Below are 12,921 nucleotides of genomic sequence, written 5' to 3'. Positions count from 1 at the left end.
CGCGCAGCTTCTTTGAAATTGGTCGTGACGAACGTTTTTACTTTTCATTCCAGTTCGAGAACTGCGCATGTTTATCCAGTTTTTTGTTGTTGTGTTATTCTGTGCCCAAGCTATTAACACCTTTGCTGTTCCTTGCAGTGTGTGATAGTGTCGCGATGAGCTTTTTAGATTAGGTTGAAACCTGTGTGAAATGAAGGTATTTGCCGTGCGCCCGTATGTGCCTAGGACAGCAGCCGCAGGGCAGTTGTGAAAATCGTGACAAGCGCAAAACATTACCTTCTGCTATATCGTGCCCTCCCCCCATCGTTCATAAAGTGTACAGTGCATTATGCTAATCAATGCGATACTGAGGGCATTTATCGTGCACACGCTGAAACGCCGACGACGACGCACCAAATGTACGCTGCTGCGAGCGTTCCTCAGAATGGTGAACTTCCGCCGTTTCGGCCACTATCAGCGCTACCTGGCGTATCCGGTGCGCGAGGTCGATGGACCAGCGCCGAGGGTCGTTCCACCGGTGGAGGCGGCGGCGCCACCAGCGGCCGTAGCCGCCATACCAGCAAATGTCCCACCGGAGCAGGGCGCTAACAGGCGTCGGCGACAAATGCAGCATCGGTTCCGAATCGTGGGCGAAGAAGAGTTCCTGCAGCAGGAGGAAGACATTATGGTAAGAGGCGGTACATGCGTGCTGGTGCTGAGGAGGGCACAAGGGCACCTTTGCTTTGCTTGCGTGTGAGAGAAAAAACAAAAAACAGGTGGAAAATTCATTCTCGTGCTTCTGAGCGTGATCGGTGTTTTGCGCAACGCGAGAGTCTCAAGCGCAATGTGTGTGTGTGGGAGCTGTTAAAACACAAAGAAAAATCAACGAATAGATCAATCTTTAACATTTCGCGCACAATGCGGCAGTGACGGATAATCTAACTACGATTGGAACGTCCCAACACGTTGCAAATCGAAGCATTTTTTTACTTCGAACGGATTCTGTTGTGTTTATATTTGCATGAAAACAAAAACTAAATATTTCTACTACGATGATGCATCAACTGCACTGCGGGAGCACAGGGGGCGATAGCTGCTGAATGATTAAGGCGGCCAGTGCGCCAGTAGCATCATCAATAAGCAGCTCCCCAGGAGAAGTCGCCCCTTCGGTAAAGGTTGTATCAGCAGATAGAATGTGCCACCGCGCCGCCCTGCTGATAACTTTTCCCCCGGATGGTGGGTTCACAATATTTACTCAAACGATTACTGCGCTTGAAATGACTGACCGGTTGTGTTGTGGGTCCTTTCGGACAGCGTGACGGTGATCTGATCTGAAGCGCTCGTGTACGCGCGTGTGTGTGGTACTGTTTGCCCGAAGAGCTAAGAGCAAGACTGGAGAAGACTGGGCGCTATGCTTGTGAGGGTTAATAGTGTTGATTTTGTGGTGCTAAAGTCCTTCACGGTACCGTGGCCATACCGTTGGCTCTTCCGGATCTCGCAAATGCAAACAAGCAGTCACTTCGGCTCCTCTGTTCTGTATTCACTGTTTTAGGCTTAGAGCAAATTAAATTATCACATGAGCGCACAGTTACTAAAGGGTCACCTCTTTTCGAATCTTCGTTGCAGAAATGGACCTCCAGGTTGATGCCGAACGACCTCAAGACGCTGGTGACGATGAAGACAAACGGCGTCACACCACTGCTAATTGCGTGCCGCAATGGTCACTTTGACGTGGTGCAGTACCTGATCAAGCGCTGCCACGCCGACGTCGAGCAGGCCGGTTCCGTCATATTCGACGGGGAAAAGATCGAGGGCGCACCGCCGCTGTGGTGCGCGTCGGCCGCCGGTCACACGAACATCGTGAAGCTGTTAGTCCAAAACGGTGCCAAAGTGAACAGTACGACCAAAACGAACAGTACCCCGCTCCGGGCGGCCTGTTTTGATGGGCACTATGAAATCGTGAAGTATCTCGTATCGCAAGGTGCAGGTAGGTTATCGGCTACTCCTCGGCGACCTTCACTTCGACGAACGTATTCTAATGTAATGTTTGTTTGTTTGTTGTGTTTTCTTTGTCTTTTCCTTTTGGCAGACATCGAGGTCGCAAACCGGCACGGACACACCTGTCTGATGATCGCCTGCTACAAGGGACACTTTAAAATCGCACAATACTTGCTCTCGCTCAAAACGGATGTAAACCGGCGTAGCGTGAAAGGCAACACGGCCCTGCACGATTGCGCCGAGTCAGGTTCGCTGGAGATATTGCAGCTGCTGCTGCAGCACGGTGCTACGATGGATGTCGATTCTTACGGTAAGCGTGATTCACCCACCACACTTGCCAATAGCGAACATATTTGCTAATTATGATCCGTCCTCCCATGTATCGCATTCAGGAATGACCCCCTTGCTGGCAGCGAGCGTTACCGGACATCTGCCGATCGTGGAACACTTGATCAAGCTACCGTTCGTGTCGCGCGAGGATAGGATCGCCGCCCTGGAACTGCTCGGTGCTACATATGTCGACAAGAAGCGCGATATGCTTGGAGCACTATCGTTCTGGAAGCGTGCTATGGAGGATCGGTAAGCAGGCGGTTCGACTATGTCGCGGCCACGGATTAACACAAAACACATATGTTTGCTTTCCACTGCAGCTACAACAACAGTCCCGTACTGCCGAAACCGACTCGCGAACCACTGTCCCCGTACGATTACGTGCAGGAGGTGAACAATCTCAGCATGCTCGAGGAGCTGGTGATGGACCCGGACGAGATGCGCATGCAGGCGCTGCTGATCCGCGAGCGAATACTGGGCCCGGTGCATCCGGACACGAGCTACTACATACGGTTCCGCGGTGCCGTGTACGCCGACTCGGGCCGGTTCGACCGGTGCATCGAGCTGTGGACGTACGCACTGTCGATGCAGCAGAGCATCCTGGAACCGCTCAACCCGATGACCCAGTCGTCCCTGCTGTCGTTCGCCGAGCTGTTTAGCTACATGCTGGGCGAGGTCGGTCGGCCGATTACGCGCGGCCGCATTGTACCGCCGATCGAAACCTCCGACATGCTGGTCGTGTTCAAGAAGTCGGTCCGGGAGGTGCAGCTCGGCCAGCAGATGTTTGAAAAGCTGGCATACCACGAGCGGGACCATGGTGCGCTCAGCAGGGCGCTGGTGATTGCGCTGCATCTGGCCTGTCTGCTGGTGCGGTTGCTGGACGAGGAGGAGGAGCTGTGCAGCGCAGAGATGAAGCATCAGATCCTACAGGCACTGTACGATTTGGTGAGCTTAAAGGTATGTACGGAAGGCGGTTTCTATTAATGAATTTCTATCTGCTGCTGCAAGGAACAGCATGTTCTGACCGGTTTCGCTTTCCTTCCCCACAGTTTGTATCGCAAACGGGTAGAACAGCTTTGCATCTGGCTTGCTACAAGGATGCGGCCCTGGTCGGACGATATCCCGTGTGTCAGCTACCGTCGGCGCGACTCGCCAAGGCTCTGCTGCAGGTAGGAGCCGATCCAAACGCACAGGACGATGACGGTAACACGCCGCTGCATCTGGCTGCCCTGAGCCGGCCCTGCCCGCCAGAGCTGGCACAAATTTTGCTAGAGCATGGTGCCCATTTGGTAGGTGTTTGTGTGAAAACCTCACACATGCAGTATGAAGAAGTTTGTCGCTAATCGTACGGTTTCGTTTTCTCCCTCAACGCAGGATACGCGAAATGTGGACGGCGATTGTTTCGAGTCACTGTTGCAAAACCAGCAGCTGCACGAGCTGGTCAACCCAATCAAGTACACCCGGCTATCCTGTCTGGCGGCCCGTGCTATTAGGCGTTACGCAATCAACTGTCAGGAAGAGATTCCCAAGTGCTTGCACGCGTTCGTTGACTCGCACTAACGCTTCGTTCATGCCGTTCCGGGTTACCACAGGCTCGATCCCTGACGCGTCGGGTCGACGGGAGGGGGGTCATAGCTTTACAGCCGCATGATCGACTGAGCAGTGGCGAGCAGTGGCGAGTAGAAATAGATAGGCTATGCAAAGTGAATTCAAAGTTACAACCATTCGCTAGAAAGGGTTGGAACCGTCGCTACCACAATCCCCAAGGTGGTTTTGGGACGTTTGGGATGATACTGCAGCAAACGGGAGGGTAATACGAGAATGCCCATGAAGAGCGAGACGTTTCGGTGCAAATCATCATTCGCTGCCATTAGTGTGATCAAAAGTAGCGATTGTAGGGATCGCGTACGGGAGAGAAAGAGGGATAGAGAGTGCAGAAGCGTTCCGTGAGGTTGGCTGTCAGAGCTAACGGCCGCGGCCAAAAATTCATTTGAACGGACACATCCGAAGCAAACAGCAGTACGGTCCAGTCTGCGCAACGACTCTACGATGTGAGATGAGTTTCGGCAGTCCGATGATCAGCCAACGATTTGAGCATGCATCAAAACGGCTTTGGAGTGATCTGGTGACATCGACGATGCAACAGGGCTTTCCTTTCATGTTTCATTTCGGTGCAGCTGCTGCGTTAAGGTGAGCAGAAAGTTGAACCGTTTTCCTCGAAGATCGTCCCGCTAACGGTGATCATGTGTGCTGCACAATGTTGAAATGTAACGCTTTCGAGCACAGTGACCATCGTATGCAGATCGATATGTTTGTTTCGTAACACGTTTTTCCGTTGGTAGATTGGTGTTGGAGCAGTTTTATTTGAACAAGAAATTCGGCAAACAAACGTAACACCAAATGAGGGGAATGTTTGCCAACGACAGCTTTTCGTGGATTGGTTTTTGGCTTTTTTTTATATTTGTTTTACTTCTTTACTGATTGATTCAAAGTAATGTTAGGACTCAACCATTTTGTTTTTAAATACTTCCCCGAAAATGTTGCAGAAATTCGTCCAGAAAAAGATACTTTCATTAACTTGTCAAAACGCTATCGTTATGTTAGATCAATTATGAAATTTCAAGTTTAGTATTTACGGTGCACACTGTGTCCAATGAAAAAAGGCAAACATAGAATATGCATGAAAGGTACATGAAAAGTTGAATTATGTGAGATTTGCCAGAAGAGTTGGTTTTAATGTTTAAGAAGACGATGAGTAGATAGTGGATAGGAGAGTAAAGAGAATTCGTGCGGTGGGAAGGCTTTATGATGGAGCGTTCATAGAGTACAAGCAAGGGTGCCAGCGAACGGACAGTGGTTGCCGTAGATCCTCTCACCCCACTGCTAGAAGCTTTCTGTTAATAATGATTCAAAACCGTGTGATAGCGACGAGAGAAGGACGGCCAGAGAGGTATTGAAGTGCAAAATCGTAAAAACGGTTCGTGAGAGATGCGTTTTGGCGAGAGAGCAAACATATTATCTTTGGTTCTGCTTTTTTGTCTGCTTTTAGTTCATAATAGATCTCGTGTTTTAAGCAAATTCCTCAATAAACGAAACCTCACATTATAGTAATGCCATATACGGTGCATCATACTTCCCGCAAAGGACATATGCTGAGATGATGGTTGGTTGTACGCATCAAGAAAATAGGAAGCGAGCTAAGCACATGAGTTAAACGACGACCCCCCTGTGAATGGTTCAGTGAGTAACACATACAAGCAGTGGGCTAGCCCGGCCCCTCACACTTATCACATACTAGACTAGCATAAAAGAGATATTAGAGAGTTTCAGTACTGCCAGGAGTGTTTGAACCCGACACACATGTTGCCGCTGTTTCTCCAGCTCCGGATAAAGGTGTGATGGACGGTGCTAACATGAGGTGGACATAGTTTTGGTTTATGTTTTTGACGATCACCAACCACACGACTGCCTTAGTTGGTGCAACTACAGAAGCAGGCTTTTTAAATAACGAGTATCGTAGGACGAATCTAAATATTGCTAACTGCTGAATGGTAAATGTTGTCGTGTGGTCATTCGTTCATCAGCTAAGACCACCGACCACGTGTGCTGTGTTCGGTTGCGCGACATGCTGCTGCGCGCGTGCTGTAGTTTATATTGGCACCGAGTTTTTATGTACATTTTGTGGAGAAACAATAATGAGAACTTCATTACATAACAAGCTGCTATATCGTTAGAAGTACGAGATACGGGATGACCTAACATAAATAAACAAGATCTAGCGAAAAAGGTGTAACGAAACAAAGTGATAATGGAACTGGTGGCGTTGTTGAGGAATAGAGAATGTTTACAATGTCGTGATTGAAAACGCCCATACATGGTCAAATAGAGTATAAATGTTACATAAGTGAATCAAAATATAGCGAAAAGGATTATTCAATGTATACATCACGCGTAGAAGACTATAAACCACCAGTCATTAAAAGAAACTTCCCTTTGGTAGTATATTGCTTTATCAGGTGAAATGATTCTAATTCTCGGTCAAGCAAGAAATGGTGACTGGAAATGTGAAAAATATTTTAGTATCATACAAAACACAGAACAATATGTCATACAAAAAATAAAAAAAGGCATCACAAGTATCGGTTTATATACATTATTTTCATTCCGAAAATAGGTATGCACTTCATGCATTTATTTTTACGAAGTAAATTAGTAAATCTAAGGTGGCGCTCTAGCTGCAATCGAACACGACATCCGACACGAACAAACCCATATAATCATATGGAGGTGCACTGTCAGACACAAACAAACAAACAAGACAAACATGTCAAATCCCATACATTTTTCATGTTCGATGTGGTGTTCGATTGGTGCTAGAGCGCCGGATAACCGTTCAAATAGACATAGAGCGACAACGGCTCGCGCGACAAAAAGTAGCTCAATTTTACAAATAGAGCTGCTAGACTCGTGTGATATTTCTGCTTCACCAGAAACAGTCGAGTTGCCCAGTTTATTTACGAGCCAGATTAATGACGAACTCAAAAAATAAATTTGAACACATTTTGAATTATTTTCTGTGTTTTTAAACAAAAAAACAAATAGGTTATTGGGTCAAATGAGTAATTAAACGCCATCTATTTAGCAACTCAGTGAAACATTCGTTTTTTTTTTCTATGGATATTTGATTTTCCAGTGGTTTGAGCTTAATCTGTGGCGCTTAATCCGAGCCTTATACAAAACGATATTCAGTAGTTTACGAAGACACATATCAACGCAAATGCAGGGTTCTCTACAATCTTCACGAACATACTTTCAGAGCTATTTCACGCGGGACGAATGTGACAATTCAGGCGTTTGACAAACTTAGCTCAGTCCGGTTGTAGCTCAATATACAGGCACAAACTCTCGACGCCCTCGTGAACTTCACAGTTCAAAGCGAGCAACACGAGCTGCCTGATTTTTATTCATAAATTTGGAAATGAGCTAATTTCGTCGAACGCACGAATTGTTGCAATTGTCAGAAGGGTATATAGGCCATGATTAGATGAAGCTAGGTGTAACAAATTGCAAGAAAAGGACAGCAATATAAAGATGAGTTGCAATACGCCATCTATTGAGCAAACCAGTTAAGCTATGGAGCTTCCGTTTTTTTCTATGGATATTTGATTTTCCAGTCGTTAAAACTTAATCTGTGGCCCTTGGATAGTTGTCAAATCGTTCGGCCAATCTGTACATTATACCTACTTTGTATTTGGGCGTGAAATGATTCAGCCATGTTGATTTTGGCTATTTTTCATGTATCACGGCGTGAAATTGTCTCTATAAGTCTGGTTGCACGGTTACGCGGTATTTTGGAGCCGTTTTTGGTCCCCATTAACCGTGTATCTCGGAGACCGCCTGTAATACAATTGAACATTCAAAACGCAATCGTGTAGATTGACCCTAGCAAAGAGATGTTCCTGTTCTTAACCAATAAGTTTTTCATCGGGTTGGTTGTTGCTGGATTTCGATGGAAACGTCATTGTTTATCAGTTTTTAAAAAATATGTAGGGCCAACATCGATAGCCGGCTTTTCTTTCTGCAAAGTTTTGCTTGCTTAGAGAACTTTCCGTTAGCACAACACGAAACGCATCATGGCTTTGCGAGAAATGATATGCAAAGATGCTGTTCGTATGTACTCCCAACTGTTAATAATCAATCCACTGCCGGTGAGCTACAACCGATTCATCACTACACATCAGGGAAACCTTTCAAAGGGCAGTGGTAAATCAATATCATATGATAGCTTCCCTGAAGGATTTGCTCATCCTTTTGTAACGCACGGTCAGAGTTCCCTCAAGCTACGTTTCGCCGAGCAAGGAAGGCTTATGATTTCAACATTAAGCATTTTTACGAGGACTTTACGGGTAACAGTGAGGTGAAGGAGGCACAAAGCAAAGTGAGCGATTTGCAGCACAAGCTGGACATCGTAATGGACAAACGGAACACTAGCGAGCTGGAGCTCATAGAGGTGAAGAAGCAACTTGCGGAACTGAACAGCTCACAGCAAAATGTAACGCATCAGGACATCGAATACTTAGACTTTTTGAAAAAAGAATTCAAGGTACGTACTTGCCACTCACGTAACAGGGTTACCGCTTTACATACTGGAATATTTACATATTCCTCGCCTCCTCTATTGCAGCTGTTATCAGAGAAGCAGCGCCTGGATGGACTGATAGGGCTTCTGAACTACGAACACCAACTGCTGCTGATGCAGCTAACACACGCCCTCAACGAGGTTCATGCGAAGGAGCGCCATGAAGCAAACACGCTTCGATTGGTGAAATTATTTCTCACCACACTGGTGGCCGTGATTGGATTCGCAGGAAACGCCGGGTACAATCACTACAAAGACGCCAAGGTACAGAACCACATGATGCAGCAAAGCACGATGCTTCAGACGGTGTTGGAGTATGTGGAGGAGGAGAAATCACGCAAAGCGACAGCTTCGACTGAATCCTGGGGAAGCTATTTGTATCGCCAGCCGGGCCGGCTGTACGGATACCTGCTGCCGAAACAGTCCACCGAGTCATGGGGAAGCAGCCTATATCGTCAACCTGTTCGGCTTTATCGGTACATATTTCCTAAAAATCCATAACAGTTCGGATTAGGTGTATACAATTCATTGGCGACATTTCATTTCATAGTTTTACAACGGCAGAGGTTAAGCATATTTCCGAAGCACATTTTGTAAAGGAGGATTTACCATATATTTTGGAAGAATATAATCATAATGATATTTCTTTTTACACATTGGGAATTTTATTGTATTAGAATTGTATTATAATGTAATACAAAGTTAACACAAAACCTCCTAACAATTGTTTAAACGGACATTTTTGCAAACCACGGGAGATAACAATGAGTTGTATCATCTTTTTCACTGAACAAGGGTTTGTTATTGCAGGGGTTTTAAACCGTTGGATAGAAGGTACGAAACAGGAATATTTATTTTAATCAGGCATTTATACGAGACATTATTCAAACATAATTTGCTGCATGGTAGTTGTTGAATTTATTTTATATTATCGTTGATAGTTTTTGAAATCACAAATTAAATAGGTAATTGTAGAGTCGAACTATGGTGTACGATCCCTGTCGAATGTACCGGCATTTGACAGAACTTTGGCAAACGTATTTCAAAACAACATACAATGTAAAACTACATTGTTCATCGACGAGAAAAGGGTGCATTTTGTGTCGGAATTAAGTGTAAAAGACTGCTGAAACGATGTTCACGTCACGAGTTACTGTCTGCTGCAGCATGCATGGACTAAACCAGTCATGTTTTCGTGCAAATTACATAATTTCATTCCGTTGTTTAGCGGACCGGGCTAAGGCAGTCGATTCGGGTGCGCAGGAAAAAGAGTCCTTCCAGTACTACACCATCGCATCGGAGCAGGTGACAAAACGGCCAAGTCCAAAGCATGGCACGGATGTGGCCCTGCGCCGTATCAGCTTGGTCGATCTGGCCAAAAGCAAGCTGTACGAGGCACAATCATTCTACGACGAGTTTAGCGGTATGAACGAGGTGAAAGTAGCGCAGAACAAGGTGATCGAAATTCAGGACCAGCTGCAGCTCGTCCAGGAACGTCGACGGCACATCCTGCTGGAGCTGACGTTGGTGCGCAAACAGCTGCAGGACATTCACATCGAGCTGCAGAAGGCAACGCGGGGGGAGCATCGTTACGTGGAGCTGATCAAGCAGGAGTTTGATGTAGGTGAAATGCTTTACCATTTGATACTTCGTCCACGGCCATTCCATGCATTCTCCACACATTTGTTCGGTTTCGTAATCTTTTCCAGGTGCTCGCACGGGAGAAGGAGAAGAACCAAATCTTTCAAATCATCGACCAGGAGGAGCGGGAACTGTTCTCGCACCTGACGGCAGCGGTCAAGACGTCCCACGAGAAGGAACGCACGCAGGCGAACAACGTAAAGTACTGGTCAATCATTGCGTCCGGAGTAGGGGCACTGTTGGGCATTGTGGCCACCTCGATAAACTATTACTTCCGCAACACCCAGTTTGAAACGATACGGAAAGCGGCGGAGGAAAACAATCGGAAGCTGGCCGGCATGGAGAAGCAGCTGGTGAGCTTAGAGACGTCCATCGGACGTATGAACGTTGAATGGAACCGTTATTTGAGCGAGAAACGGGTAGCTGAGCAGCGCCGAGTGGCACGCAGCTCGGCCGAGTCCTGGGGCGGGTACTTCCGGCGGCATTTGTCGCGACTCGCTCGTGTTTTCATACCAAAAGCATAGCGAAGGGGGGGTTACTTTATCGGTATACCGATGTGGAACTTTTTGGTAGTGGCAGATTTGCCCCGGCTTCGAAACTCAGCTGGACAGAATTTAATTGATTACCAAACGCTTAGGTCTGTGTTATAGTATCGGGTAACCTGAACCATTAAAACCTTGCGACTAAGAGCATTTAAGATGCTTTGAACAATTTACAGGATTGTTGCATTTGTTGACTTTACAGGGCGTGATTGCATATTTGGTACGGTAGTATAGGAACGATATGATCGATACACGCGATATGGAATGGAAATATAATAATTATTTTCATTGAACGTGTTTTACAGTTCAAGCAAAAGTATCACAGTTTAATGTGTTTTATGGTGGTGGTTTGGGTTGTGTTATTAAATTGGGCATGATTGGGCATGGGCTTTCGTTTTTCTATTTAGTTTGAGTTGCATTTAACTAACAGAGGGATCTTTATATTGTATTTGATCTAACCATTGACGAGACTCCTTCTGCTGCAGGTCAAAGAGTATTCAAGGGTTCAACCTTACCGCACGGACAACCAAGCGCTTTGGTTTGTTTCATCGTCCAGTTCTTCTATTGGATTTTTCGGATTACAAAACACGACATCCTCGATTCATCATCTGCCGCTGGAAGGGCTAGTCAGTGCCCACGCTTATTTTAATTAATACTCACTGAACCGTTGTGTCGCGCTCGTGCCGTCGGGTAGATAGTGTTTTCCCCCCATCAAAGTGTGCCCATCACTCGGTGGCCCGGTTTGGCTTGGTGAAGTTTTGGTTTGCGCTTTTTTTGACCCGGTTTCCGTAGACGCGTAGGTGGTATCTGGCCTCGTCTGGTCGCCCGGGACGATTAAAACCGTCCCATAAAGAGCCGGCAATGGGAACCGGTCGATTAAATTCAATTTCCGCCGTTGCATCACGAAAATACAATTGGATCTAATCTCCTCACGCTAAGCACTCGAGCACAGTTGATGATTGACACAAGTCGACTTAGTAAAGCGTCGCTCGAGATGGCAAGGATCGTCCGTAGTAAACCAGCACAAGCCCATCGCTGTAGGTTTTAGCAGATTTATTGTATTGCAACAATTAGCGGTACATTTTAAAAATCCCCCCGCCAATTTAGGCAACTGGTTGTCTCGTTTGGCGGTTCGATGTTGAAGATGAACAGCAGGAACGTCACCAACATGATCCCGGTGGCCATCAGTAAACCGACCACGAGGAAACACAATGCCAACGCAATCAAGGTCACGAGGAACACCGGCCAACGTCCTTTCCGGTGCAGCAACAGTTCCAGCTCGTCGAGCAAATCGAACGATTCGGCACGCTGCTTGGCAGTGGCCACAAGCGAGCTGCCCTCAGGGCAGAGTGTGTGACGTGCCATCGTATCCTTGCTCGCGTGCAATGTGTCGTCGGAGTGGGTTAGGGTTTGAGGAACGGCTTTCTATAACGGCAACAGGAACCAACGCCAATTACATGCCCACCGTATTTGCACTTTGATCAATACCGGACCTGGTTGCGGGCGATTCCGGATGTCAGCCAGTTCGGTAGCGTCTGGCGCCTGCGAGAGAACAGAACTGGCGAATCGAACAAAGGTACAGCACGATGTAAACAAATATAACATTCCCCCATCGGACATGATTAGATTAGAACACGGAGCCGCGCATAATGTGATTACTCTCTCTCCTTTTCTCTCTCGTGTTAAGCACACCGATTAATGTGTGAAGTATTTGACTTTTTGCTCTATGTCTCTGTCCTTCCTCATTCGGTGCCTGATAAAGCTCCCACTTGGCCCTAGCCGCGTGCACCCAGCCGGGGCGGAACTCGTCACGCCGAACATGATAAGAGGGTTTTGGGCAATGGGCAATGGGCGCACGTTTCGATGCACGTATGGGGCAGACGAGAGTGAAACAGCGGTAGAAACGGAATGCACCGCGGCAAGGTGCAATAAAACATTAGTGAGGAACAATTGTAGCGTTGTTATTATCGATAGCAAAACTATTTATCAATAACATAAAATTTACATTCAGCAACTCTCGTTTGTCATGGTAACTGATCAACAAATGTCTGGTGGAGCCTAAAACAATTAAACAACAGGTCAATACGCTGAGAAAAGGAACGCCGTTCTTGACAGCTTAGACAACGATACCTGTTCTTGCGTCATTATTTGCAGCCAAGAGTAACTAGCAAACTAATGAAAAAAATGCCTCACTAGTTGCGAGGTATATGTTCCGAATTTCCACTTCATCGTGAGTAAACGAAAAACACATAAACATTGCTTCATACAAACAACTAGCCCAAACCAACCCCT

General features: G+C 46.6%; 4 protein-coding genes across 7 annotated transcripts in view; 3 read left to right on the top strand and 1 right to left on the bottom strand.

Annotated features, from left to right (window-relative positions):
- Window positions 1–5,414, top strand: part of LOC121590981 (protein fem-1 homolog CG6966) — a 41,863-nt gene extending 36,449 nt beyond the window's left edge. For 2 of the 4 annotated variants that reach the window (XM_041911216.1, XM_041911217.1), the window contains exons 2-7: window positions 1,606–1,966; window positions 2,069–2,287; window positions 2,370–2,556; window positions 2,628–3,264; window positions 3,357–3,596; window positions 3,682–5,414. In XM_041911216.1, coding sequence (XP_041767150.1) covers window positions 1,606–1,966; window positions 2,069–2,287; window positions 2,370–2,556; window positions 2,628–3,264; window positions 3,357–3,596; window positions 3,682–3,867 — 1,830 coding nt within the window. In that variant the 3' untranslated portion in view covers window positions 3,868–5,414. Of the gene's footprint in view, window positions 1–53; window positions 668–1,605; window positions 1,967–2,068; window positions 2,288–2,369; window positions 2,557–2,627; window positions 3,265–3,356; window positions 3,597–3,681 lie in introns of all 4 variants that reach the window. The other 2 variants (XM_041911215.1, XM_041911214.1) reach the window with 2 other exon arrangements.
- A 2,420-nt stretch (window positions 5,415–7,834) lies between these two features.
- Window positions 7,835–9,071, top strand: LOC121589866. The gene is made up of 2 exons (XM_041909076.1): window positions 7,835–8,410; window positions 8,492–9,071. Exons 1-2 carry the CDS (start codon window positions 8,279–8,281, stop codon window positions 8,945–8,947), a joined length of 588 nt encoding a protein of 195 aa, XP_041765010.1. The 5' UTR covers window positions 7,835–8,278; the 3' UTR covers window positions 8,948–9,071.
- Window positions 9,072–9,480: 409 nt separating this feature from the next.
- On the top strand, window positions 9,481–11,038 carry LOC121589865 (mitochondrial potassium channel-like). Its single transcript, XM_041909075.1, has 2 exons — window positions 9,481–10,066; window positions 10,156–11,038. Exons 1-2 carry the CDS (start codon window positions 9,581–9,583, stop codon window positions 10,609–10,611), a joined length of 942 nt encoding a protein of 313 aa, XP_041765009.1. The 5' UTR covers window positions 9,481–9,580; the 3' UTR covers window positions 10,612–11,038.
- Window positions 11,039–11,667: 629 nt separating this feature from the next.
- LOC121589867 lies at window positions 11,668–12,274 on the bottom strand. The gene is made up of 2 exons (XM_041909077.1): window positions 12,123–12,274; window positions 11,668–12,054 (listed from the first exon to the last, which is right to left on the bottom strand). The coding sequence occupies exons 1-2, from the start codon at window positions 12,240–12,242 to the stop codon at window positions 11,713–11,715; spliced, it is 462 nt and encodes a 153-aa protein (XP_041765011.1). The 5' UTR covers window positions 12,243–12,274; the 3' UTR covers window positions 11,668–11,712.
- Window positions 12,275–12,921: the final 647 nt, after the last annotated feature.

This window comes from Anopheles merus, chromosome 2R (assembly GCF_017562075.2).
Source record: "Anopheles merus strain MAF chromosome 2R, AmerM5.1, whole genome shotgun sequence".
NCBI classification, from domain to species: domain Eukaryota; kingdom Metazoa; phylum Arthropoda; class Insecta; order Diptera; family Culicidae; genus Anopheles; species Anopheles merus.
The sequence above is the reverse complement of the archived record's forward strand: the minus strand, read 5'-3'. Positions and strand labels throughout refer to the sequence as shown.

Excerpts from the sequence above, each read along its gene's own strand:
- LOC121589867 (XM_041909077.1), bottom strand. The coding sequence starts at position 12,242 with ATGGGGGAATGTTATATTTGTTTACATCGTGCTGTACCTTTGTTCGAT. Across the intron at positions 12,055-12,122 it reads CCGGAATCGCCCGCAACCAG|AAAGCCGTTCCTCAAACCCT; the intron begins GTCCGGTATTGA and ends TTGCCGTTATAG.
- LOC121589866 (XM_041909076.1), top strand. The coding sequence starts at position 8,279 with ATGGACAAACGGAACACTAGCGAGCTGGAGCTCATAGAGGTGAAGAAG. Across the intron at positions 8,411-8,491 it reads TTTTGAAAAAAGAATTCAAG|CTGTTATCAGAGAAGCAGCG; the intron begins GTACGTACTTGC and ends CCTCTATTGCAG.
- LOC121589865 (XM_041909075.1), top strand. The coding sequence starts at position 9,581 with ATGTTCACGTCACGAGTTACTGTCTGCTGCAGCATGCATGGACTAAAC. Across the intron at positions 10,067-10,155 it reads TGATCAAGCAGGAGTTTGAT|GTGCTCGCACGGGAGAAGGA; the intron begins GTAGGTGAAATG and ends AATCTTTTCCAG.